The following is a 27,705-nucleotide window of genomic DNA, read 5'->3' on the forward strand; positions in this document are numbered from 1 at the left end:
TCTCGTGTGACCAGCATCCACATGCCGAGAACCTGCTTTTCTTTTTTTTCCCAGGATCACCAGTCTCAAGTCTCAATCTTGGTTTCTTTTCTCTGGCTTTGGATTTCACCTTCTTGTCTTTTATTCACATACAAGGGTTAGTGACTATCTGTTCTCAAGGATCCATAAACCACAAGTTTGGAATTTCATGCTTTATAGGTTATAGACTTGTATTAATAGCTACATTTTAACAGGAGTTTCCTTAAGCATGTGCTTTACCCCAGAGAATGAAGTTCATTCTGATAGGGACTGAATGAAGGGACAAAATAGGTGATTCAATAGTTTATCTCACTAGGGGATTTTAAGTAGAAAAATATGGGAAACTCCTGTAAGTTAATGATTACTCGAGAAAGCAGGCTTGCTCAACCATTAAACCATGCAACAGAAGCATGGGACGTGCCCTCAAACATAAAACAGTGGTGGCATGAGACCCGAATCCTGCCCAGTGAGCCCAATAAGTTAATGACCTCCAAAACAGGCTCTCGGCACACAAGAACAATCATTTATGGGAAGGTGGCTTTTCAAAATGAAAAACCCTCAGTGCACTGAGACCTGAAAACATTTTTCTAAAGTGCTAAGACAGCCCTCAACCAGTAATGCCAAAGAGCTGAAGTTGAACGGTTCTATGAAGACCTATAAGAGTTTTCAGGACTAACACAAAAAAGATGTTCTTTTCATCATAGGGGACTGGAATGCAAAAGTAGGAAGCCAAGAGATACCTAGAGTGACAGGCAAATTTGGCCTTGGAGTACAAAGTGAAGCAGGGAAAAGGCTGACAGAGTTTTACAGAGAGAACGCATTGGTCATAGCAAAAACCCTCTTTCAACAACATAAGAGATGACTCTACACATGGACATCACCAGATGGTCAATATCGAAATCAGATCGATTATATTCTTCGCAGCCAAAGATGGAGAAGCTCTAAACAGTCAGCAAAAACCAGACCAGGATCTGACTGTGGCTTAGATCATGAACTCCTTATTGCAAAATTAAGACTTAAATTGAAGAAAGTATGGAAAACTATTAGGCTCTTTAGGTATGACCTAAATCAAATCCATCATGATTATATAGTGGAGGTGACAAATAGATTCAAAGAATTAGATCTGATAGACAGAGTGCCTGAAGAGCTATGGATGGAGGTTCGTAACATACAGGAGGCAGTGATCAAGACCATCCTCCAAGAAAAAGAAATGCAAAAAAGGCAAAATAGTTGTCTGAGGAGGCCTTACAAATAGCTGAGAAAAGAAGAGAAGCTAAAGGCAAAGAAGAAAAGGAAAGATATATTCATCTGGATGAAGAGTTCCAAAGAACAGCAAGGAGAGATAAGAAAGCCTTCCTAAGTGAACAATGCAAAGAAATAGAGGAAAACAATAGAATGGGAAAGACTAGAGATCTCTTCAAGAAAATTAGAGATACCAAGGGAACATTTCATGCAAAGATGGGCACAATAAAGGGCAGAAATGGTATGGACCTAACAGAAGCAGAAGATATTGAGAAGAGGTGGCAAGAATACATAGAAGAACTACACAAAAAAAGGTCTTAATGACCTGGATAATCACAATGGTATGATCACTCACCTACAGCCAGGCATCCTGGAATGCAAAGTCAAGTGGGCCTTAGGAAGCATCACTATGAACAAAGCTAGTGGAGGTGATGGAATTCCAGCTGAGCTATTTCAAATCCTAAAAGATGATGCTGTGAAAGTGCTGCACTCAATATGCCAGCAAATTTGGAAAACAGCAGTGGCCACAGGACTGAAAAGGTCAGTTTCATTTCAATCCCAAAGAAGAGGAATGCCAAAGAATGTTTAAACTACTGCACAATTGCACTCACTTCACATGCTAGCAAGCTCATGCTCAAAATCCTTCACGGTAGGTTTCAACAGTACATGAACTGAGAACTTTCAGATGTTCAAGCTGGATTTATAGGAACCAGAGATGAAATTGCCAGTATCTATTGATCATAGAAAAAGCAAGAGAATTCCAGAAAAGCACCTACTTCTGCTTCATTAACTACACGAAAATCTTTGACTGTGTGGATCACAAAAAAACTGTGGAAAATTCTTAAAGAGATAGGAATACCAGAACACCTTACCTGCCTCTTGAGAAAACTGTATGCAGGTCAAGAAGCAACAGTTAGAACTGGACATGAAACAATGGACTGGTTACAAATTGGGAAAGGAGTACGTCAAGGCTGTATATTGTCACCCTGCTTATTTAACTTATATGCAGAGTACATCATGTGAAATGCTAGGCGGGATGAAGCTCAAGCTGGAATCAAGATTGCCAGGAGATATATCAATAACCTCAGATATGCAGATGACACCATCCTCATGGCAGACAGGAAAGAAGACCTAAAGAATCTCTTGATAAAGGTGAAGGAAAAGAGTGAAAAAGTTGGCTTAAAACTCAACATTCAAAAAACTAAGATCATGGCATCTGGTCCCATCACTTCAGGGCAAATAGATGGGCAAACAATGGAAACAGTGAGAGACTTTATTTTCTTGGGCTCCAAAAGCACTGCAGATGGTGATTGCAGCCATGAAATTAAAAGACACTTGCTCCTTTGAAGAAAAGCTATGACAACCCTAGACAGTGTATTAAAAAGCTGAGACATTACTTTGCCAACAAAGGTCCATCTAGTCAAAGCTATGGTTCTTCCAGTAGTCATGTGTGGATGTGAGAGTTGGACCATAAAGAAGACCAAGTGCTAAAGAATTGATGCTCTCAAACTGTGGTGTTGGAGAAGACTCTTGAGAGTCCTTTGGACAGCAAGGAAATCAAACCAGTCAATCCTAAAGGAAATCAACCCTGAATATTCATTGGAAGGCCTGATGCTGAAGCTCCAATACTTTGGCCACCTGGAGGCAAAGAACCAACTCATTGGAAAAGACTCTGATGCTGGGAAGGATTGAGAGCAGAAGGAGAAGGAGGTGACAGAGCATGAGATGGTCGGTTTGCATCATCAGCTCAATGGACATGAGTTTAGTCAAGCTCTGGGAGATAGTGAAGGACAGGGAGGCCTGGCGTGCTGCAGCCCATGGGGTCGCAGAGTCAGACAAGACTGAGCAACTGAACAACAACATGACAGTCCTGGCCTGACCATATACGGAGGGAAAGTCAACCCCCCTGCTCTCTCTGGGGAAGGAGCTGATGATGAAAGGTGACATCCACTCAAGAAAGACAAAGAAGGTCTTCTCCCCCTCGCCACTTCTCCTTTGATTATAAAACTGTGGCCCACTAAGTTCTCAGGGCGTGGCATTTCTTGCCTTCCCACTTGTAAGCCTCACAAGCATCTTATTCGAATAAATCACTTCTTATCTGCCATTCTGCTATGGCTCAGTTCTTCTCTGTACTGAGACATAAGGACTGTCGTACTGGAGCTGTTTGGATCCCCCCCACCCCCTGCTGCTGCTGCGAAGTTACTTCAGTCGTGTCCGACTCTGTGCGACCCCATAGACGGCAGCTCACCAGGTTCTGCAGTCCCTAGGATTCTCCAGGCAAGAATACTGGAGTGGGTTGCCATTTCCTTCTCCAGTGCATGAAAGGGAAAAGTCAAAGTGAAGTCGCTCAGTCGTGTCCGACTCTTAGCGACCCCATGGACTGTAGCCTACCAGGCTCCTCCATCCATGGGATTTTCCAGGCAGGAATACTGGAGCGGGGTGCCATTGCCTTCTCCAGGATCCCCCCTGAAATGACAACAAATGGTTTCAATTCCAGGTCTCACAGTGGGTGAGCTGGCAGGTTTACTGGGGCAACATGCTGCAGGGCGGCCACTTTTGTGCCTGCGCTGGGAAGTCCTACGTCTCAATGTTACCTAATGTGACTTAATAATCCCCATGTGGATTCACCCTCTGACTTTGGGAAAACCCTGGGATTTGGGGAAAGTGGAGATGGTGTGGAAGTTCTGCCTGGACAGGAAATGACAAAACCACCTTGGCAAGCCCAGCAGATGCTGGCTCTGCAGGCTTTCATGTCCCATGGCTGAAGGCAGCCTGCCCATTTCTGGTCCTGCTGGAGAAGACAAAGGCGCCTACGAAGAGAGAGGCACCACAGAGCAGGGCTCAGGAAAGGCCTGTTTCCTTCTAGAAGCCATCAAATACCATCTCATGGAGCTGACTAATTGCAAGTAGAAGGGGCCTAAAAGATGATCTAAACCAACTTTTCTTCTTTCTTTTTCTTTTTTTTTTAAACAGATGAGTGAACTAAGGTCAGAGAAATTTCCTGCGTGCACTTAGTAATGGCCATGGAGGGGTGAGAATCCAAAAACTCCAGTGTCTATTTCAGGACCATTCCTGTGAAAGCATTCTGCTTGGCCCAATTTTTAAATACTAAAAATTATTATTGCAACATTAGAAACACTGAGTCCTTCCCGCACAGATTCTCAACCCATTGTGACTCTCCAGTGATGGACAGGAACTAAGCATGTGGGCCATGCCATAGAGATGGCATAGGACACTGAGGCTGTGGAAGGCTCTGCAGGGGCATGTGGGACTTCCCTGGACAGCTATCTAAGGAATGGAGAAGGGGCTCTTTGCATCCTGACATTCGAGATGGGGGACGGGGGTCCAATCCCAGAAGTTACATTTTATGGAATGGAGAGTAAACCTACAGAGCTCGCCAACCAGAGTAGATGAGCCAGGCTGAACCGATCAATACTTAAACTTTAGGCAAATTCCCTAAAGCACTATGATTATGAGACGGATGCCTACGTGTTTTGTTGTTTAGTTGCTAAGTCGTGTCCGACTCTTTTGTGACCCCATGGGCTGTAACCCGCCAGGCTTCTCTGTCCCATGGGATTTCCCAGACAATACCGGAGTGGGTAGCCATGCCCTTCTCCAGAGGATCTTTCCGATCTAGGGATCAAACTTGCTTCTCCAGCATTGGCAGGTGGATTCTTTACCACTGAGCCACTGGGGAAGCCCAGGGGATGCCATGAGGTTGCCCCTAATCCCTGCAGGCAATCTCAGGAAGAAAGGCTACTACCTCTAAACCATTTCTCTTGCCAACAAGGACTCAGGCCACAGAGCTGATTCAGTGGCATTCTAGACTATAAGGAACATGCCCAAAGGCACACGTGTGTAACCTTTCAGGGGATGCCATCATGTTCCACTAAGGGCAGAGACTCAACCAACACTCGCCAGGTGAATGGACACGTGCTTGTGTGGGTTCCCCCAACGCAGGGGCACTTTACATCTAAACGCAGAGGGATGGTCAGTCTTGGGCACAAGCCCCAGGAAAGTTCATGGCAGCTGTAGAGCTGGAAGAAGCAACTGCCTCGGGGGGTGCTGCGTTAGCTCACCCACCACCCAGCTACCCCTCCAGCCCCAACAGACCTTCCTCAGCTCATCCTTCTCCCGGGTGTGGGTGTCCTCCAGGACCTTGCGCTCTGAGTGGGCCCTCTGCAGCTCAGTTCGCAGGCTCTCCACCTCCTCCTGCAGCTGTGGGCTGCTGTCCTCACCCTGGTTCTGCTGGTAGCAGGTCAGCTCCTTCTTCAGCTTCTCCACCTCCATGGCATGTGTGGAGGTGATTGCTGACAGCTGCTCTGACAGTGTCTTGTACTCTTTGTTCTGTGAAAGCATCAGCAAACAGGAAGAGGGAAGAAAGAGGTAGATGGCAAGGTTAGTGGGGCAGCAAAAAAAAAAAAAAAAAAGAAGGCAATTAAAAAAGGAACTTCCAAGGTGGAATTGAATCTCACAACCACTGAATGCTTGAGTGCTTTCTTGGCATCTCCCTAACAAAACTGTACTGTGAACCCAGGAGAAATATGGGAAAAGACAAAGCACCGGGACTGATATTTGAGGAGTGTTTAGGAACAGGGACAGTGCTGGGAGCTGGCTGAGAGTGGTTAGCCTTCTACATCCACTGGAAAGATCTTATACCTGGTTTTTAAGTTTCGGGAACAATGTACTTGGCTTCTTGGATCTGCAGCCTTTGCATTTCAGGCTTCCCTGCTCTGTCAACGCTGAGGCCTCCTGCCCTCGGACTCACTGGCACAAAAAGCTGCAACCTAATCGCTGGCTCTGAGACAAAGGACCTCTTTAGCATCCCCTCTTCCAAGGAGGCCCTCCATGGGGCCAGGGGAGCCCTCCCACCACCTGTACGCTGGTCCTATAAGAGTCTGACTCCAGAAACGGATGCCCTGGCCAAACCCGTCCCTGCCGACAAGGTACCCAATCACATACCCACTCAAGCAACAGGCAAGTAAGAAGCAGTCCCAGGTGCCTGGCGGAGGCAGGGAGGGGGACAGGGAGGGAGACTGTAGGTGAGCTCACACACAGGAAGCCCTGAGGACCCAGGGCCATGTCAAGTGCAAGCGCAATCATGGGCAGAAAGGTGCTGCAGTTGAGCTATCAGCTGAAGGCAGTCAGAGGGAACCTGGAGGGGAAAGAAGCAGTTCTCCCGATAATCAAGCAGGCAGCAAACAGTCATCATCATTCTCCATGGCTATCCTCTGCAGGAACTCTGAGTAAAACAGAGCTCTTGGCATCAGGAACCAATGACTCATTCACATCAGCTACGAAGCGTCGTGGGGAGCAGTGAGGAGAAGCAGCAGAACGGACACCTGGGACCTCAAGGCTGAGACCCGCGTTTGGTGTCCAAGCAGCACAATTCTCACACTGATCTATCACAAAGAGATCCTCCCACCATCTGAGGAAATGTCCCAGTTACAACCCGACACACCTCAATGTCTGGGCTGGCAATCAGCCTTGCTCGAAGTCATCACCAATGAGAAATCCAATTAGGCGGTGTCTGTTTAAACAACCCAAAGCCGGTCTGTACTGCCCACCCAGGTCTGGGTTTCCCTGGAAGCTGAAGGGTCTCTGCACAAGGGGAGTGGGGTACAGGGCGGGGATGCGAGTTGGACTAGCCACCTCGACACTGCTCTGTTCTGGGCAGAAGTGAGGTTCCTCCCGGTGGTGCGACCTGGGTCAGATCCCATGGACAGTGGGAATGAGAAGCAGGCTGGGGGGCAGTGGGGAGGCGGTCATGACGGAGCAGGTGTGGGGTGCAGAGAGAGGCACACAATGAGGTGTGACACCCTGTTGCGGGCAGCGATGGTGCCCCAGGACCCACATGCAAAGATGACATGTCTAGGAGGCCAGTTTCTTTGTTTTCACTGACACGCAGGCTGAGGTGAGGCTCAGGGACATTGAGGAGTTAAGAGGCTGGAGCTGGGCGGACCTGTGCTCAGGCCCCAGCTCCATCCTGATCAGCTGTGTGGTCAGGTCACTGCACCTCCCTGTGCCCGGCTTCCTCAGTGTGAAAGAGGGACCACAGTAACTCCATCCTCAGAGGGTTTCATCAAGGTTCAGGGAGACTGAGGGCCTCCCTGGGGGCCGGCACCCAGTAGGTGCTGGATAAGGGTCACCCTCTTCCCCTGGGTTGGGGGGGAGTGGTCCCCTAGAGAATGGAATGATGAAAAGACTGGCCACCTGGGGTGTGGGTGGGAGATTCCTAACAGCAACTCTTGGACAGATCCTTATTCCACCATCATTGGCACCCAGAAGTAATCGCTGAGGACACACCATGGCTGTACATTTCCTGTTCTGGAGGCATGATTTTAGAACGGGAGACCCCAGAAGGGCCTCACAGCATCCTGCCTCCTCCTCATACCATGATGTCCACGTCAGGTGCCCACAGCTGTGCAGCTAAGCCTGGCACCAGGAGTGGTGAGGGCCACTCCTTCCCTCGTAGAGCCCGGAAACCATCCCTGCGGAGGCAGGCCAGGCTCCCTGGAGCCGCCTTTGTCAATGTGACCCGAGACCTGGGCAGCTCTGTCCTGAACCAGGGAGGGCCTTGTCCTGATACTGGGGGGCCTGGAGATTTCCACATGGACCCCTGTTCTCCTCAGCTTCCTCAGACATCCACTGCTCAAGGGCACTGTGCTACATGATTCACATCTATTAGCTCATTCTCTCCTTACAGGAATCCTACATAGTAAGGCTGATTCAGTTCAGTTTAGCCGTTCAAACATGTCCAACTCTGTACAACCCTATGGACTGCAGCATGCCAGGCTTCCCTGTCCATCACCAACTCCTGATTAATATACCTATTAATCAAGGCTGATTAACATATCTATTTCATAGTTGAGAAAACTGAGGCACAGAAGGCCATAACACTGTGACTTGCCCCTACCATTTTTCAGATGTACATGAATCATAAAATATTAACTACTTTAATTTAACCAAATGCATATGAAGGGTACTGAATCAAATTGATTGAAAAGACTACTGACTGAATCCATATATTTGTGTCATATTTTTTCCACTAAAATATAGTTAAATATAAAGGTCTAAGGAACTTGACCCTCATTAAAAAAAACAAAACAAAAAAACCATAAGCTCAACTGGCCATTAACTCTACATATGCTTGAATAAAGACAAACTGACAGAATCAAGTTCATAGATTATACCATTTTTGGCTGAAAAAATGTCACAGTACAGGCCTACACCAGGGACACTACAAGAAACCGTTCCAGGAACTATCACTGCATTCACTGCTGAAGGATACTGTGAAGGCTGTAGCTTATTACATCACAGGTTATGAAAACCCTCGGAAAACTGTTTCAGCACCAGGGACAGCACCAATACTTCTAAATGCTTTCCGCAGCTCTCAAGTTACCCTATTTCCTTCTTCCTGTTTGCTTGGGAACTTGGTGCCAAGTTCACATCTTGTTTCTTTAGCTGTGTGCACAAAACCTTCGACATGACTTTTGGGCCCTAACCTCTCCCTGGTTTTCGAATACAGTTTCCACCTTTGCTGTCTTCTTGGCAGTGGGGACCCTGGGGACACTTTTTTAAAAAGCGCCCCCTGGTGGTTCTACAGTGCAGCCTGGAGTTGAGAACCACTTTATGGGATCAGTGAATTTTTGAATTAGAAGTTATAGATCTTGGAGAAGGCAATGGCACCCCACTTCAGTACTCTCGCCTGGAAAATCCCATGGACAGAGGAGCCTCGTAGGCTGCAGTCCATGGGGTCGCTAAGAGTCGGACACAACTGAGCAGCTTCACTTTCATGCACTGGAGAAGGCAATGGCAACCCACTCCAGTGTTCTTGCCTGGAGAGACCCAGGGACCGGGGAGCCTGGTGGGCTGCCATCTATGGGGTCGTACAGAGTTGGACACGACTGAAGCGGCTTAGCAGCAGCAGCAGCCGCCGAGGAACTCAAGGCCCAGTTAGAGATTTGGCCATAATCCCTAGCTGTCAACTCTGGCGGCAAGTATAACTGAGAAGAACTCAGGCTTCCAACCAGCTGGGATTCAGTCCATGACCTCAGGCCACTCTGCCGAATACTTGGGGATGTTTTCACCTATGTCGTTCCTGGCACATGTGTCTCCTTTCCTCCTGGCTAAGAATCTGTATGTGTTGGGGAGCAGCCTCCTGAGTTGTCTCTAGGTATTACAGAGAAAACAGAAACCCATTCGCTTACAAAAGGTGAGCGCTGCCTTCTGAGAGGCTGCAATAACGTTCTGGTGCCACAGGTTGTTTATGACTCCTCTCAAGAGAGACAGCCATGCATCTTCTTTGACACCAGGTCACACACTCCACTATAAAACACCGGCTGGTCCAAGGATGACACTATCTATGAGAATGAACTCAAAACAAAGCTAAGAGTCTTCCTTGGACTGAGGAATTCTCACATGTCTGAAGAAACTCCTAATATGCAGATATCCCCAAATTTGGTTGGAGGTGGCAGAACATTCTCTGGAACCAAATTGCCAAGATTCAATCTTAACCACACTACTTCCTAGCCGTGTGACCTCGCAGGCTACTTGGCCTCTCTGTGCCTCAGATTAAAATGGGAATAATGTTAAATCTCACAAGGTTGTGGTGAGGATTAAATGACTTAACACATGAGGATAGTGCCTGGCACACAGCTGAGCAACATGGAGAGGGACATAAGAAAACAAGACCTTACCACCCCTCCCTGCCTTCTCTCCTCACCCTCTGCACACAGGGCACCCTGCCCAGGGAGGGTAACACCTACCGCTGCTCACAGATGTTTGCCAAGTAGGAAGCTTACGGCAAAAAGCTCTTTTAAAAATAGGTCTTTTAGATCTGCTTCTCTTTGATGTTCCAGCACGTGGAGTGTAAAATACTAGATTTATTTTTAACCTCCCGAGTCAACTTCAGAAATTGGCAATGACAACACAGAGACCGATGGCTGGAAGAGGCAGCCAGGCAGTACACGGGGCTCCGGGCATGGCACAACGGTGCTTGCAAAGCCTGCTCCCAGGAATGGGACCATACTTTTTGCTCAGAAAGTCAATGGGGGCAATTTGACTATGCAGATGTCTTTCCCGGCCAGCCATCAACAGCCATAAAGTAATAATAATAACGGCAATGACAGCAATAATACAGTTCCGCCTCGTGCTTGTGTTTTCCAAATGGCTGAGCCCAGAGAGCCATTCTCCCGTCTACTCCTGATGCTCTGAGCAGAGGCGTCTTCCTCTCTGACCTGACCTATCACTGCAGGGCAACCCTGCCAGGAGCTTTCTGTCTCACTTCTCCACCAGGGGGCCGAGCCAAACGAGACACCCGTGACTCACGCAGAGACAAACACCCAGGGTGACAGTTTCTTCCCCGGAAGGCTGGTCTTTTTTGCAAGAACAGAGAGGCAGTAACATTTGACTACTTTGGGGGCTCCTGTTTAGGGCCGCTGGTTTAGGTGTAAAATGGCTCATTTATTTTCTTGCCCTACTGGGATCATGAGAAGCTTTAAAAAGTGCCTAGCATAGATTAGGTACAATAAAACCAGTGACCGCCAAGGCAATGCCAACTCTTTCTCCGCCCTTTGCACCAGGCATGTTCACCCCCTTCCTTCCCTCTTCTTTCTCAGGAGGCACCAGAAACCCTGTAGGCACTGCAGGAGCCTGGTCCTGAGGTCACTAATACCCTACAAGCCCAAGGTACCAGTGAGCCTGCTTTCAATTCTGGAAACCCATCTTAGCCACGACACAGGAAAGGACTGACTCTAGTGACATTTGGGGTTAAGAAACCAACATCACCCTTGTTATGGCTGCGGGATCAGGCAGACCTGGGCTGGAGTGCTGGTGCTAGCACTTCCTAATTCTGTGATCTCGGCCAAGTATTTGATGTTCTGGATCCACAGTTTACTTACCTGTAGAATGGCCTCGTGAAACTGCATGGGGATCATTTGAGAGCTCCCCTGGGGAAGCCGTGGGTCTCTCTCAAACGTGCCCGTGGAGTCTCGCCCCGGACCCAACCCCTGTGTGGGAGTGGAGACACTGACCTGGTCATTGATCTTACCTGGTCATCGATCTTCCGCTGCAGCTGGACTATCTTGTTCTCCATGCCCACGTTGAGGCGTTTCAGGTGCTCCGCAGAGCGGGCTTCGATCCTGAGGGCTTTCAGCTCCTGCTTGGCCTTGAGCCTCCGGAAGCCACACTGGATGACAACGGCCGCGCCCCACAGCCGCTGGAAGTGCCTGCGAGCCATCCAGCCCCGCACGTGCTTCTGGATGATGGTGGCCTTGTGCTCCCTGAGGACCTGGCAGGGGACAAGCACACACCTGGTGGGTCTGCGCCAGACAGTAGGAGCAAGGGGCTCGCGTGTAGCTCTGGAGAGGTGAGAGCCAAGGTCGGCGAGCTACAGGTCCCCTATGACTTGAGGCTTAGGTGGCCGTCTGTCTTATGAACAAGTTGCAACTAAGTTCGGTGACAGCTGTCAAACTCTCATTTCTAATTTTTTGTTTTTTTCACTTGCTAGGAAACCACAGTCTAAAAAAAAAAAACCCCTCAAAGTCAGAGGGGCTTAAAGATTATAGAGCTGATAGCCCTCCATTCAACAGATGTGGCTCCCCTCCCGGTGAGTAAGCTGGAGATGAAGGGAGACGGGTGTGTGGGATTGTTGAGTGGGTTAATGGTTTACAGTTAACTTGGCTTGTAATTCAGTTTTAATTTTTCCTATCCAGTTAAAAAACCACTCAGAAAATTAAAGCATCATCAATGTCCTCACTGTAACGCCCTGCAAAATAAACGTTTCGGAATGAATGAAAGTGTTAGTCGCTCAGTCCTGTCCAACTCTTTGTGATCCCATGGACTGTAGCCCACCAGGCTCCTCTGTCCATGGGATTCTCCAGGCAAGAATACTGGAGTGGGTTGCCATTCCCCTTTCCAAGGGATCTTCACAACCCAGGGATTGAACCCAGGCCTCCTGCATTGCAGGTAGATTCTTTACAGTTTCAGCCATCCTGCCCTTGGACTGGGATTATACCACGACTGCCTGGTCCTCAGGCCTTCAGATTCAGGCAGAGTTACTCCCCTCGGTTTCCTGTCTCTAGTGTGTAGGTGGTACATGGAGAACTGCTCAGCCTTGATACCTACATTGAGTCAGTTCCTCATAATCAACCTCCATATCCACACACGCGCATGCGCACACAGACAAACGCATCGCCTATGGTTTCTGTCTCTCTGGTAAACCCTGAGTCACTGCGCCTCATGAGACTTTGGTCAGGATTCGGTGGGAGCAGAGTTGCAACATTCCTTAGAAAAAAAGCGAGAAGTGCCCAACAAGTGCTGAGGTTGGTGCCAAGCCATCTACTGCTGCTCAGTTCCGAGTCTGCAGCCTGAGTCCCTGGGGGCGGCTACGCACCTGATGGTAGATTCTCCGCACAAACGTGCCCCGAGCGAAGGCCTGGATGATGACGGCGGCCCTGCGCACCCTCTGGTAGGCCCGGCGGGCCCTCTGCATGCGGTACTGCTTCTGGAGCACCACGGCCGCCCGGGTCCTCCGCAGATGCTCGGCCAGTCTGGGGAGGGAGAGAGTGGTGGGCCCTTCGTGAACACCAGCCCCTTCCCCCTCGGCCCTGCCTGGTCACCCGCCTCTGGCTAGGCCAACTCTTGTCACCCTTACTGACCTTAGTGAGGCCTTGAGACACAGCTCAGAACAGAACTGGCTTCCTCCACCTCATCCAAAAAGTCTTACCACATATTTACAACTCAGTCTAAGTCTGATCAGCTCTGATCCTCATCCGTCCACTCCCCGACCCACAAGCCTCTCTTATAACCTGGGCAGCCCTCAAGAACATCACGTGTTCACACTCGGGTCTGTCCCAGGACCTCACCGGGCTTGGAGGGATCAGGGGCTGGGTCTTAGCATCCTTGTACCCCTACATCTAGTATAGGGCCTGGCATAGCAGCGCAGGGGAAGTATCTGCTGAGTGAACACCACCTTCTCAGGCCTGTGGCGACCTCTCTCTACTTTCTCACCTCCCAGCCTTTCTGTCGGGGATACCCTGCACATGGGCATCTACTTCCCTCTGTTTCATTTCCACGTTCCCCATCTCACCCCTCAAGGCAGACATAAAGTCAGTCCAACACTTTTTACCTCCTATAAGGGCTCTGTTTAGGACTGCCATGGTGGCTCAGATGGTAAAGCGTCTGCCTACAATGTGGGAGACCTGGGGTTCATCCCTGGGTCAGGAAGATCCTCTGGAGAAGGAAATGGCAACCCACTCCAGTACTCTTGCTTGGAAAATCTCATGGACAAAGGAGTGTGATAGGCTACAGTCCATGGGGTTGCAAAGAGTTGGGCATGACTGAGCAACTTCACTTTTAAGGGCTCTGTTTGGTATCAGGCTCATAGCAAGTGCTCAACTAGAGACTAAGAAAATTAAAAGCTAGAAAGGACCTTGGACATCATCTAGCACAACTCTGGAGTGGGAGGTAACTCACTCAGCCCTGCTCTACCTGCTTAAATGAGTCTGATCCCTGGTCCAGCTCTCCCTGAACACTCTCTCTAGAATACAAATTCCCTGCAGGGAGAACGTGGGCCAACCCACTACCCAGGACAGAGTCCTGTGCACCAGGGTGCTCAGCGATGCCCTAACTATGGATGACAACTTAGTGTGGATACTACTGACAACTTTCTCATTTCTGTAGCTTTCATTCTAGGGACCACCTCTCAACTGTTCACAGGTAATTAACAGCATTCATCATCTCCGGTTCTGCTTGGATAAACAGCTTATAACAAGGACACGAGGGGGAACCGGAGCAATCTTCTAACTTTATGGTACAGTGGGGGTGCCTGCTCTGGGCTTTTTTCTATGTTCAAGCAGAGAGGCCTGAGCAGTCACTTGTGAAACTTCGGCTTCCAAATGCAAGGCGTCCTGGAGATTATTGTCACTTCCTCAAGGAAACCAGGATCTGCAGAGGTCACTGATGTTGAACCAGGGCTGGGTCCAAAATCGGATGACCCATGTAAAGGCTAGAGGTGGGTCTCACAGCAAGGGATGGGGGTGTCCTCCATGCCCATCTTCCTGGTGATGCTCATACTGATTCAGCGCTTCAGCAACCCAACGGCATCACTAGGAGGGGACATTTTCAGCAAAGTAGCCTCTGTCGTGTGGTGCTGGGCTGGGGCAGGGCAACCCACTGGCATCAGGCTTTGCCCCAAGGGAGCTGCTTGTGGTCAAACAAGTCCCCCCTGTGCCATCCTCGCGCTGGCTGAGTGCAACAGCTCATAGAAGGGACCTCCCCAGGCCTTTTCATTCAGCCCTACTAACCAAACGTCTAAGGGATTCTGAAATCGGTGGTGTAAGTCATGAAGCTGAGTGTACGTAAACTGTGACAGAAAGGCTGAATTCATCTCTCTTTCAGAAAGAGGACTGTTTCACTTAAGTGTTTAAGCAAAGGGCAAATGGAGGTTTGGCCAGAAAACCAGCCAGTCCTAGGCTAGCATTGGTGGATGGGGACAGGCTGGGGGAGACAGGAGACCTGGGAACTAGACCTACTGGCTGAGGTGAGAAGGGGAGGAGAGACCGGCCTGGCTGCTGAAGGAAAGCTGGATATAGACAGGGCCCAGGAGGAACCGCACTCTACCCACAGGGGCTGACTGAGGCCAGCCAGCTCAGAGCCAGACCCCGCCTCCTGCCCCCCAACACCCCCCCCGCCCCACCGATCCACTACCTTAGGTGTGCCCTGGCTCACCTGCGGGCCAGGTATCCTCGGCAGTACCTCTGCAGAGTTAAGGTAGCTCCCTTCAACCTGCGGTACTTCACCTTCTGCAGCCAGCCCCTCACGGTTTTCTGGATCATGATGGTGGCTGCCCGGAACTTGTCAGCCCGAAGCTTCTCCAGGTAGGCCACCTGGCCCGCCCGGAAGAAGATCTTGGTGCGGCCAAACTGGAACTTGTCAGGATCCTTGACGAGGCAGGGAGGGGAGCTGGTTCATCACCCGTGAGCGGCAAGGGAACGCGCCCCACCACCCCAGTTTCTCCCCTGCACAACTCCCCCGCCGGGTCTCACGTGCCCCTGCTCCTTAAACAACCGCCAAAGAGTCGGTGTGTAACCGATGCTGGCCCATCCCTACTGCTGCTCAGACACCAAGAGCAGCAGTGAGAAGCAGGCCTGCCCGCCTGCAACTGATGTCACGGCGAGGGCATCTGGGCAAGCGGACAAGGGCACAGCACATTTCAGGCAGTGCTGAGGGTTATGAAAACAACACACCGAGGGCTGGAGGATGGGATGGAGATGCTGAAATAGGCTAAAGGAGGAAGGCATCTCAGCAGAGAGGCTGTTCAAGCAAAAAGATCTGAATGGAGTGAAAGCAGGCAGGCACAGGAAATTACACATACATAGCAAATAACCCCCAAATACATTCTATTTGGTGTCTAACTATGCTGTGAGGTTTCTTCAGACAGATGGTGACTGTCTTTAACGACATATACTTAGGTTAAAATTGGGGGCCCTTCCCCTGCTCGTCCTGGGGGACGAGGGAAGATGACCCGGCAGTGTGTGTGTGTGTGTGCACGTGTGTGTGGACAGGCCTGGGCTACAGTACAGTACTCCGTAGGTGGCCCACGATAACTGAGAGCTCTTTGTAAATACATGTCATCTAATTTTGCTCACTGAGCATGAAGACAGAAGGAGATAATGAACCAAGATATAAGGAAAACACACACACAAGGATATATTTCATATTGACCAGTGGCTCTGACATCATGCTGAGTCAACACTCGTCATGGCCAAGCCTTGTACAGCTAATGGGAACCAGATTCCAAGCAGAGGAAAGCCAGGCGGCCTGAGCCAGGGCTGAGCTGGGACACAGTGGCCAGGTGGGCCGTTGCTGACGGTCCCTTCTATGGCTGGGCTGCTGGTGAAGCAGGGAGGAGCGAGCTGCGGGCCTGGTTCTCATTCCTGCCTCTGCTCCAGGCCTCAGCTCACACTGGGAGGAACCAAGGCTGGACTGGGCAGGGGAGCTTTGAGATACCCGAGGCCTGGCCTTCATCACCAACCAGCTGGGGAGACTCCTCAGTGAGGAGGGGTTGGCGACTCGACCCCCACAGTTGGGGGACAAGCCTGGCTACTAGGCCTTCAGCAGAGACAGGGCCTGGGGCGGGGGCTGCCTGTTGTATCCCTGGGGCCATAGTACACTGGCTCCAGTTCCTATTCTGAAAGAAACCACCAGGGAAATGGCAGGCTGGTCTGCAGAGCCACCATTTTTATAGATGAGGATTTCTCTGAAGGCCCCAGTGGTATGCCTGTCACCACTGGCCTGATGATTACACTCCCCCTCGCCCAGATGTCTGCTTTCTCTGATCCCTAGAACTAACCATATTCTTCACATACTGATCAGAGGTCATCTCCTGAGAACCCCTCTCCAATAATCAGACTGAGGGCGTAGAAAGGAATCTTAGCAACCCATCCCAAGCCACTCTCTTATTGCACAGATGCCGAGAACGTTGAGGTGACTTGCCGAAGGTCTCACTGAAAACATCAAGGAATAGAACCCAAGACCCAGGACTCGTCGGCCAGAGGTCTCTTTATTACATCATGCCCGTTTGTAGGACCATCTCCTTTTCACACTCCTCACATATGTAGCTCCTCACGCTCGCTGGGTTCCCAGCAGAAGCTGGTTAATCCACTCCTTCACTGTCGGGATGCAGGCTCAGGTTTTCCTGATGGCCAGTGATGTCTGTAACTACACTAGATGATCATCAGTCCTGTAGGGCAGGGTCCCCCTAGTCAGCTCCTTTGTAACTCTCACTCTCACCACTCTAGGGTAGTATATAGGAAGAATTCAAGAATTCAATACCCATTTGTGGAGTTAAAGAAAAAACACACTCAAGCTAAAGATGGAGGGATTCCTACACTCCTGGCAGGAGGAGACCACCGCTCCCGAGCAACCTCACAATACAGCCCCTGCGCCCGGCTGCCCTTGGATGAAGAGCCTGCCGCCAGGCCTACACACCCCTTCATCACGGCTTCTCTCCTTATCACTCTGCTCTAGCATTACTTCGCACTTGCCTGGAAAGTGCAGGGAGCTGGCATGCGCCCTTCTAATATAACGGGTGGCTTTGCCAAGTCTCAGCCGCTTAAAGTCTCGGGTCACTTAGCAGGACTACTAGCAGCACTAGTGACCAGAAGCTGTGCGCCTCCCCACAAAGGGAAAAGACAAAAAGGGTTTCCTAGGAAGTCCTGAAGCACTGAGCCCTATTACATGTCTGAAAAGTGAAAGTGAGAGTGTCAGATGCTCAGCCCTGTCTGACTCTCTGTGACCCCATGGACTGTCGTCCGTCAGGCTCCTTCCTCTGTCCCTGGGATTCTCCAGGCAAGAAAACGGGAGTAGGTTGCCATTCCCTTCTCCAGGTTATCTTCCCAACCCAGGGATCAAACCCAGGTCTGCTGCATTGCAGGCGGACTCTTTACCGTCTGAGCCACCAGGGACACCCACTCCTGTCTAGGAACGGCAATTATACCCCATGACATTGATTAATCAATCAGACTGATTCAGTGGTGATGTGATTTAGGTTGTGGGGGTTCCTGAGTCACTTTGGGCAGCTGTCTGTGCCTCAGGTTCCTCATCTGTGCAATGGGGGTCATGCTTGTGTCTTTCTCTTAAGGCAGTGTGAAGATGAGATGGAGTGCATGAAACAGAAAAATGTCTGCCTTGTACTAAGGCTCAGTGACCATGAGCCACTGGCGGCAGGTTTCACTGGGACAAGTTCATCTGTCACCCATGCAGCCACCTGCACAAACTCAGAGCTCCTGTGACTGTGCCGGGAACACAGTGACAGGGAGACCCTTGCCATTCAGTTGTCCACAGTCTGGTGAAATGACAAACAAGCCCCTAACTACAACACAAGGGGAGAAACGCAATAATGGAAGACAGAAGTGGAGAAGTGTTGGCCAGTGACTAACTCCATCTGGGGAGGCCAGGAATGGGCTTCACGGACCAGAAAGCGTTTCAGAGCTCAGTTCAGAAGGAAAGAACCTGGCCAGACATGGGAAAGGTGGGGAAAGCGCTTCAGGCAGAGGAAACAGCGCTTATTCACATGCTTTCGGGAATTCACTGGTTCGTTCGCTCATTCCACAAATGCCTGGTGAGTGACATCTGTGTGTCAGGCTCAGGGCTCGTAACTTAGGGGCAGTGTCAATGCAGAGGCCGTCCTCTCCAAGAAAGGACGGACATCGGGGGCACAGGACAGCACACGAGGGGCTCAGAGACTGCTGGGCTGAGGGAGGCAGGAGGGCGGGGTCAGCACGTAAGCTGGGTGATGTGGAACCAGAGGCCCGAGCACATCAAGGAGCAGGTCCGGACAGCGGCCCTCGGTCCTGCCGGCTGGAGGGGAGTGGGGTGGGGGAAGCAGAGTCAGCCGGTCTGACCTGGGGCCCCTCCAGATCACCTTCTGCATAGGGAGCAACGGTTCCACTGGAAGCGTGGAGAAACCAGGGAAGGGAGAGGAAGAGGGGAACTACGGCCCCGGGGAAAGCAGGAGCTAGACCGAGGGCCGCGCGGGCAGCGGCGAGGCTTGACCACACGAACAGGCCAGCTCCCGGTGCCACAGAGCAGGAAGACCCCTGACGCTCCCTGCCACCCAGGGTCCAGCTGACCCGGAACACGTTTTTCTCACCCATGTAGAAAGAGACGTTGAAAAGTAGACACTGGCAGGTGTTCCACAGCACAAACCTCAATTAACCAGAGTCCAGTGGACCAATGGAAACCTTCAGTTAACGAGACTGCCACCCTCTTATTATCTACAGAATGTTTAGCCCAGCATTCTGTACTGTCTATAGCTACAGTCTTGAGCTGCTAAGACAACATTAGGCTCAGAGGGTGACTGTGTCACTTTTACAAAATAACTTATGACTTTAAACTTGATCATCTGGCAATGAACTATACTCCAAATGAACAGATTTTCCTAACAAAATGATACTTAAAATTTTTAAAAAGTTGGTGAAATTCTCTTCCCTTCTGAAAGGAAGATTCTCGATGTAATCTAACCATTTATTGAGACCATTAAGTACCATACTCTGCTGTAATCCCTGAATACTCTAGAACCGAGAAACACACAAGGATCTGCCCCTCATCAAAGACCCCCAAGAGCTCAGCTGTCATTCTCCAGCCCCAAGTGTCAGCTGCTGAGTTCAGGTTGTTTCAGATAAAATGAAATCCAGTCTTATTTAAAACAAGCATCTGGGGTTGGGCCTGAGGCCGGCTCTGCGATGGGGAAGACACAGGAGGCGCGGGTATTTCCCCCTCGGCTGGCTTCCAGGCCATCCGTGCTTGGGCTCCAGATCAGAGCCCCGGCAGGTCCACTGGTGCCAGCAGGCTGGCTGAGCGGTGGAGCCCCAGGCTTTGGGGAAGACAGGGATCCAGGCCAGCAGCTTGGTGCCTTATCATGACCCCTAGGGCGCTGTATAAACAATTTAATTTTCTACGGCACCTGTGATGTGGGAAAGGCTGGGAATGTCTCCAGGTAGGTGAAAAAAGGGCTTTTCCATTACAGTCACTGACGCAGGAAAGTGGATGAACATCTCAGATGACAGTTTTGGTAAGAGGGATGAGGCACACTAAGGCAGTTAATACCCTACCCCAAATCCCAGGGCACCGCGGCTGAGCCTTCCCTGGAGCAGGGGTGGGGGCTGTGCCCAGCTCACCTTGATGAGGCTCTCCAGCACAGACCTGCAGATGGCTTTTTTGTCTGCATTGGCGAGGTCTCTCTTCTTGACCAGCACCCGATACCGGTTAAAGAAGTCATGGTAGGACCACCTGGAGAGAACAGTGGTGCATCAGGGGACACATCCTGCCTCTTGGCCATACAAGGGCCCTGGCTGATCTCAGACAGGGCCCTGGGGCGGGGGGGTCAACACGTCCAGCACAAAGCCCTTCTCAGAGCAGCAAAACATGTTCCGGGGCATTTTGTTCTCCCTCGATGCTGAGAATTTCAGCATGTAGCTGAGTTAAAGAATCATGCCTATAGGACTGACAGGAAAAAGGATTTTGGAGGCTCTGCTGCTGGAAGGGCTGACCAGCTCACCACCCAGACCAACGCCAAGCTGAAATCTGAAAAGCCGTTCAGGAGGATGCTACTGTTGACAGCCACACTTCTTAGGACAAACCGAGATTCTTTTGTCTGTCAGCACCCTGCTTGAGCCCTCAGCGTTGGAGACCGTTTTTGAAGGCTCTGTCTCTGGCTGACAGCACATAAGGGGGTCCCCTGGGGAGATGGGCCCCAGGGGGTGCGGTACCTGGACGGGTAGCCAGCTGCGCTGATCCGGATGGTCTCCAACACTCCGCAGGCTCGGAGCTGCTGCACCGCTCTCTTTGGGTTAAAACTGCAAAACACAAGAGAAGCAATGAGAGGCCACAACGGCAAAGAAACAGAACAGGGGAGAGAGAGAGACCACCCCTTCCTGCACCGAGGGACAGGCATTGTGCACCTGGGAGCTCAAGGCCAGGGGCCAAGAGCAGGCTAGAAGATGGTGACTGGCAGCATCTGAGCCATCTCAGTTCTGTGCACATTCTCATCCTCACCTGGACTACTCCTCTTATCTGCCTCCCTGCACTCTATCCCCCTTCCCAAGCTCATTCCTGCCTCCTCTGCAGAGCTTAGACAGTGTATTAAAAAGCAGAGACAACACTGTGTTAACAAAGGTCCGTCTAGTCAAAGCTATGGTTTTTCCAGTAGTCATGTATGGATGTGAGAGTTGGACTATAAAGAAAGCTGAGCACCAAAGAATTGATGCTTTTGAACTGTGGTGTTGGAGAAGATTCTTGAGAGTCCCTGGGACTGCAAGGAGATCCAACCAGTCCATCCCAAAGGAAATCAACTCTGAATATTCATTGGAAGGACAGATGCTAAAGCTGAAGCTCCAATACTTTGGCTACCTGATGCAAAGAGCCAACTCACTATAAAAGACCCTGATGCTGGGAAAGATTGAAGACAGGAGGAGAAGGGGATGAGAGAGGATGAGATGGTTGTATGGCATCACTGACTCTATGGATGTAAGTTTGAGCAAACTCTGGGAGATAGTGAAAGACAGAGAAGTCTGGCATGCTGCAGCCCATGGGGTTGCAAAGAGTTGGACACGACTGAGTGACTGAACAACAATAACTGCAGAGCCTTCCCTTATTATTTCTACAGACAGGGGCATCTGTCTTAACTCGGTGGCCAAATCATACACACTTGGCACCACAAGCATGATTTGGTAAAAAGGGGAGTTTCAGGCCACGCAGGCCTGGGTGTGAATCATGACGTGGTTACTTACAGCTGCACGTGTGATTTGGAGCAAGTAACAAACCTCCTTACATGGCAGTATCCTCCTCTCTAAAGTGGGGAGCATGGAAGTATCCCTTTTAGACGGTTAGTATGAAGATTAAGTGTAACAGCCCATGAAAGCAGTGAGAACAGTGCTTGGCACAACATATAAGGGCACACGTGCTATGAGCTTTTGTCATGAGAGCTGCCCAGTTAAGAATCACATAGATGAAGAACTTTATCTTCTTGTCTTTAGAGATATAAGGCACGACTTCAACAACTCGCCCACCCTAAGGTGCTAAGTTTAGTACTGAAAACTCCATGTTTATTCTAACACCTATATTGAATAGGACACTAGAGTAAAAAGTCAGACATGGTCTGGATTTTCTAAAGTACCTGCACTTGAAAAGGAGAGAAATGTATAGAAGTAGTAAACCACAAATGAAAGCATTGTTCCTCAGTTGTGTCCGACTCTTTGTGACTCCACGGACTATAGCCCATCAGGCTCCTCTGTCTATGGAATTCTCCAGGCAAGAATACTGGAGTGGGTAACCATTCCCTTCTCCAAGGGATCTTGCCTACCCAGGGGTTAACTGAACCACAAGGCATCATGTGATAAACGTGGTAAAAATGTTGAAAGAAACTGGAGGGAAGGATGCTGGGGTTGGCTGGGATAATCAGGGAGTCTTCATGGAGAAAGAATTAAGCTGACCCTGAATCAATCACTAGGATTCAGGATGAGGAATAAATGTTCTCTTTCTTTCTGGCTGTTTTGAAGCTCGGCTATAGCTGGACGCAGAGTGAGCCCCCTCCAATGACGTGGGGACCTGGCTCCACCTCTGCAGTCACCTGCCACCTCAAACGCTGCTGGCTCCCACCTACTGCCTGGGGCTCTGCGGTGCTGGGCAGGTGCACGCGGGACCCCGAGGCACTTAGGACCACCCGCTGCTGAGACCAGCCCACTGGCCTTCAGGAAACCTGGCCAGTTGCTCCGACGATGATCACCACTCCAGAGGATCACACCTGCCTGGGGCCACTTCCTCCCTGGACAGTTCCTGTTCTCTCGCCTCTATATCGCTGCAGTTTCCACAGACCCACTGACAGTCACTCTTAAGCTGTCACCAGCCATTTGGAGCTGAAAACTCCTTAAGAAGAAGACTACATCTTTATTCACTGTGATTCCACTGTCCTAGCCCAGTGCCCAGGAGAGATGGATTCTGAACAAAGAGGAAGTGGAAGGAAAGACTTCTTATCAAACAGAAGTATTTAGTGCACGACAGCAGTCTCCACTGGGGGCAATTTTGCCACCAAGGAACATTAACGTTATAAGACACTGTTAGTTGTCACAGCAGTGGGGGTGCCATTGGCATCTAGGGGGCAGAGGCCAGGGATGCTGCTCCGTCTCCTCCAGTGCACAGGACAGCCCTGTGGAAAACCATTACTTGGCCCAAATGCCCACAGTGCTGAGATTGAGAAAACCCAGCTTTAGGGGAGGGGAAGGAGAGATACAGCACTTTGTTTCCAGGATTATCAATAACATCACAGATTTTCATGACATAAATTTTTATACTGGTCATAAATAATCCTCATTATCTCACTGAAGTCTTTCATCAGGATAACTATTTTTTTTAGCCACAATTAACAGAGGAGGAAACGAAATGAAGAGGGTGAGGGCCTCGTTTGGGATGAGCCAAACAAATGGTAGCCGAGAATGCAGGTTTTCTGACTTGGTTCTGTAACCTCCTCCACTCTATTGGGAGGAAGACTTTGGTCCTGAAGGTAAAGAAGGCTCCTAGAAAAGTGGGCTATTAGGATTCACACGTCCCTTTGAGAGTCCCCAGGGGCTTCTCTCACGTGGGAGGAGAGACTCAGCATAAGAACTCGGCACGTGGTGGGTGCCCGGTTCTGATAAACGAATCACCCAAGGTCACGCTGGCTGCTGGCAGAGCTGGTGGCAGCCCCACATGCTCCGCTCCTGGCCCAGCATGCCGCTCCTGTCCTTCACACGTAATCTACGTCTTTCACACCCGCTGCTTTCCTAACAGCCTCTTTTTTTCTGGAGGTGGCTGGTAAACAGATGCCACACAGGGGGATTTCCTGAGCATGTCTCAGGAACTTGGAGGAAGGGAGAAGAGTGGACAGTCAGCTGGCTCCTGAGGAGGCTGATTCGATGCTCTCTTCCCAACCTTTTCCAGGATGAGGCCCCCGAGAGTGGAAGTCAAGTTTCATCAACTGATACGAAATGCAGGAGGCAGTTCAGATATTCATCCTGAGAGTCAGAGTTGCCAAAATAAATTATTTCACAGAAAGAAATTATGCCAGGACCAAAAAGGAAATCAGAAAGATGGGAAGGAATTGCTTGAAAAATGGAAAAATGTACCTTCTTTGGCAGTAAATAGCACGTAAATAGGAGGAAATGGGAGGTAAACAGGAGGAAAATAGCATGTGTGGAGGCTCAGAGGAACAGGAGGAGAGGCTGCAGAGGTTAGTGAGAGACCATTCTATAGGCGCAGGGCAGTACTCCAGGCAAGAAGTGGAGAGATGCTAAAACAGGGCCACAGTGGAAGGAAGGGACATGGGAGACCGTGGGAGAAATTGTCAAGCAGACTCCATAGGACTTTGACCACGATTGGATCCTAGGGAGTAAGGGCCCTGCTGTCCGATATGGTAGTCAGCAGCCACCTGTAAGTAACTAAAATGAAATTAAGACTTTGCTGTCTCAGTCACCCTAGCCACACTGCAAGAACTCAGTAAGCACATGTGACCATGTAGGTCACTGCAGATTTACCGAACAATCCCATCACAGCAGAAGGTTCTACTAGATGGTGCTGTTCCAGAGGAACTCTTAGGTTTCTGGTTTGGAAAAGCCAAGTTTGGTGGGTGGATGAGATGCCAGGAAATGCTTATGCCATTTACTGCGACAGAGACCAAATAAACAGGAACCATTCTGGGGGGCGAGGAGGATGAGTCTGGTTTCAGACACATTGAGTGTGAGGAGGCCAATGAAGCCACAGCAGATCGGCAGAAATGCCAGGTGGAATCCAGCACAACCCAGAGACAACAGAGATGCTGAAGAGTCATTGTCACCCAGATTTGGGTGAGGTCAGCCACGGTTGGATGGCATCACTGACTCAACGGACCCGAGTTTGAGCAAACTTGGGAAGGTGGTGAAGGACAGGGAAGCCTGGTGTGCTTCAGTCTGTGGGGTCACAAAGAGCCAGACACGACTGAGTGACTGAACAATGACAAACAACAAACCATGTGAGTGGAGGCAGAAATGGATGGACATTTTCAAGGTAGGCATAGTGGCAGAATGTGGGTCAGAGAGAGGGGAAAGTGAGCACGTGTGGATGACTCTGGAGGCCTGAAGGAGAGGGGGTGTGAGACACGGGACCGTCTGCACGTCTCATCACTCAATGCACCACTTGAGGTTACGTTTCCTCAACCAAAAAACCTTCCCTGACCACTCCCATCTCTGAACTGAGCAGCCGCTGTGAGACGCACTCCCGTCCCCATTTAACGGCACACTTCTAACCGGCTCTCTGATTCGTGGGCACCCTGACCATCACTGTAAGCAACGTGAGATCAGGGAGCTGGCCCTTCACGGCCCCCAGTTCTCCAGACAGCAGACAGGTGGGGCCCGTACTCCACATGTAAACCACCAGGGGGGTGCAGGACCCGCCACTCATCCAGCTGAGGACCACAGACCCGCGGGGCTGCGCCCGCCCCGTGCACCCGACCTTCGAGGCGACACTCACTGGAAGGGCAGCTTCTCGTCGTTGGGCTTGATGCAGCGGACGTAGTGCGGCGTCGTGGCGTTCAGCGTCTCCATGAGTAGGTGCAGGGAGGAGCGGAACTGGGGAGACAGAGGTCAGTGCCCCGTGACCTACTCCTCCTCAGCCTTTTGTGGTGAATCACAAACGTCCAGAAGCACCCCCAGACTGAAGGCGGGAGCTGTCAATGCTCTTATCGCTTCATTAGTGTTTAATGCAGGGGAGGGAGACCCTCGGGGACCTGGGGGCGGACTCCAGCTCTGACACTGCTGGGCCGCGTGGCCAACCCCCAGACCCTCCCGCATCCCAGCACCAGGCTCTGCAAAGCACCTGGGGAGAGACCTCCTGGGTGCGTTTCACTCAGCACCCTGATCAGATGAGATGAGGCGAGCAAGGGCCAAGAGCATGAGAAGGACCGTCTCGTGGCCGGAGGCCCTGCAGCCCTGACACGGGGTGCCCGGGTGGCACGCTGGCAGTTACTGCCTTACAGGAAGCACCTAGAGCAGGCATCTACCAAAGCATGAGGGTCAGTGGTTGCCATGGCTCAGCAGTTACTCTGCTCTCCTGGGAGACACGCTGGACATCAAGGCCCACAGCGAGCCCACAGCAGGAGCTGTTTCTCAATTTCGGGTCCCCAGGCTATCGATTCTGCCCTCCCAGCCTGCACCCCTAGCCCTCAGATGCCTGTGGTCCTGCAATGTGGTCCCCCCCACAGGGGTCAGACATGCAACATGGGGCTGGAGTCCTCCCCTCTCTCCCCTCCCAGCTCCCGCTAGCGAACGTTTTGCACCTTCCTTCTTCAAAGGGCACAGAAAGACCAAGCTGGGGGCTGGGGACGTGGACACCGAGGCCACTCGGGCCCCCCCTGACTCTGCCCTTCCATCCTTCATCTCCAGAGAGGCAGTCTTGCCTCACGTGCCAGGGTCCACAGCTCCAGGGCCTGGGGGCTAACCTGGTAACCCACGGTTTTCTTGTGCTCCTTGTTGGAGGCTTTCACGGGGGGTCTGGAGGAGCGAATGTTGATCTTGGAAGAAGTGGTGGTGGCGGGAGCAGAGTCTTTGCCATCGTGGAACAAGTCGGCCACCAGCGGGAACTAGAAACAAACAGAGGACGAAGATGGAGGACAAGAGCCCTTGGACTTTATGCCGCTTGCACTCTCTCCAAGTAGCCTCCAAAACACGCCAGAGGGAGCTAGAAACACGTGTCCACACAAACACTTGCACAGCAGCGTCTGTGGCAGCATCATTCCTAGTAGCTACAAAGCAGGAGCAATCCAAATGCCCATCAACTGCTGAACGGAGAAGCAGAATATGATGTATACACACAATGGAATATTTCTCAACATTGTAAAGGAATGAAATCCTCGTTCATGCCAAAACCTGCCTGAACCTTGGAAACACACCAAGTGAAAAAGTCAGACGCAGCAGACCACATCGTGTGTGATTCCATTTACTGGAAATGTCCAAGAACAGAAAGTAGCTTAGTGTTTGCTGGGGGCTGGGGGAATGGGGAAAGTGGAATGACTGTTAATGGGGGCAGAGTTTCTCCTTGGAGTAATGAAAATATTCTGGAATTTAGCATGGTAATGGTTGTACGACTTGGTGAATATACTAAAACTACTGAATTATACACTTTAAAAGGGTGAACTTGGGGTGTAAGAACTATATTTTAAAGAAAGGAAGGGAAAAAATTAATTTCCCCAGGCAATTTCACATAACCTTCACCTACAAAGATGGGCAAAACTTCTTTCCCTTCTGGTGTGGCAGAAGGCAACTATGGTCTAATAAAGCTGTTTAAAATTTTCCACACTTATTATTACTGCATCTTACAAATTTATTTAACTTAAGCCTTAATGTCTTCATCAGTAAGACGGGGGTAAGGATGTCCTCTGTGCACAGTGTCCTTTGTGCCTGTGACTTCAACTATCCCCTTCAAGTCCATCTCTCCATCTCGATCTTCCACGACTGAGATCTACAGTCCCAACCCTCTGCTCAATATCCTCCTCCTGACTCTTGGTATCCCACTGGAAGCTCCAAGTTCAACACAGCCCAAACCACTACCACCTGCTGTCTTCCCAAATTTAGATTGGAGATCCTGCCATCACCCTACCTCTCATCCCAATCACTCACCTAGTCTGTCCATGGCTAAGCCTCAGCAGTCCTTTCTCGATCAACCAGAACGCCCCTGTCCTAGTTCAGGCCCACCTAAGCACTCTACTGTGTCACTGTAGTCATCTACAAACCTTGAGTGCCCACCTCTGGGCACATCCTTCTGCAAACACGTTCTACCCCACAGCCAGTTTTAGAGTTTTCTCTAAATCCAAAACACAGCCAGTAACCCCTTGCTTACAGACTTGTTGGTCCTCACTGTCTATGGCAAAGAGCCACC

General features: G+C 50.5%; 1 protein-coding gene across 20 annotated transcripts in view; it reads right to left on the minus strand.

Annotated features, from left to right (window-relative positions):
• The window catches only part of MYO5B (myosin VB), a 337,885-nt gene that overhangs the window by 50,720 nt on the left and 259,460 nt on the right, over window positions 1-27,705 (minus strand). For all 20 annotated transcript variants that reach the window (XM_081562009.1, XM_081562003.1, XM_081562010.1 and 17 more), the window contains 8 exons: window positions 26,270-26,410; window positions 25,303-25,400; window positions 20,535-20,621; window positions 19,944-20,055; window positions 14,992-15,203; window positions 12,656-12,812; window positions 11,312-11,551; window positions 5,374-5,607 (listed from right to left, as the gene is read on the minus strand). In XM_081562009.1, coding sequence (XP_081418135.1) covers window positions 5,374-5,607; window positions 11,312-11,551; window positions 12,656-12,812; window positions 14,992-15,203; window positions 19,944-20,055; window positions 20,535-20,621; window positions 25,303-25,400; window positions 26,270-26,410 — 1,281 coding nt within the window. The remainder of the gene's footprint in view (window positions 1-5,373; window positions 5,608-11,311; window positions 11,552-12,655; window positions 12,813-14,991; window positions 15,204-19,943; window positions 20,056-20,534; window positions 20,622-25,302; window positions 25,401-26,269; window positions 26,411-27,705) is intronic.

Source organism: Giraffa tippelskirchi, chromosome 14, assembly GCF_054371585.1.
Source record: "Giraffa tippelskirchi isolate mGirTip1 chromosome 14, T2T-mGirTip1v1.2.pri, whole genome shotgun sequence".
NCBI classification, from domain to species: domain Eukaryota; kingdom Metazoa; phylum Chordata; class Mammalia; order Artiodactyla; family Giraffidae; genus Giraffa; species Giraffa tippelskirchi.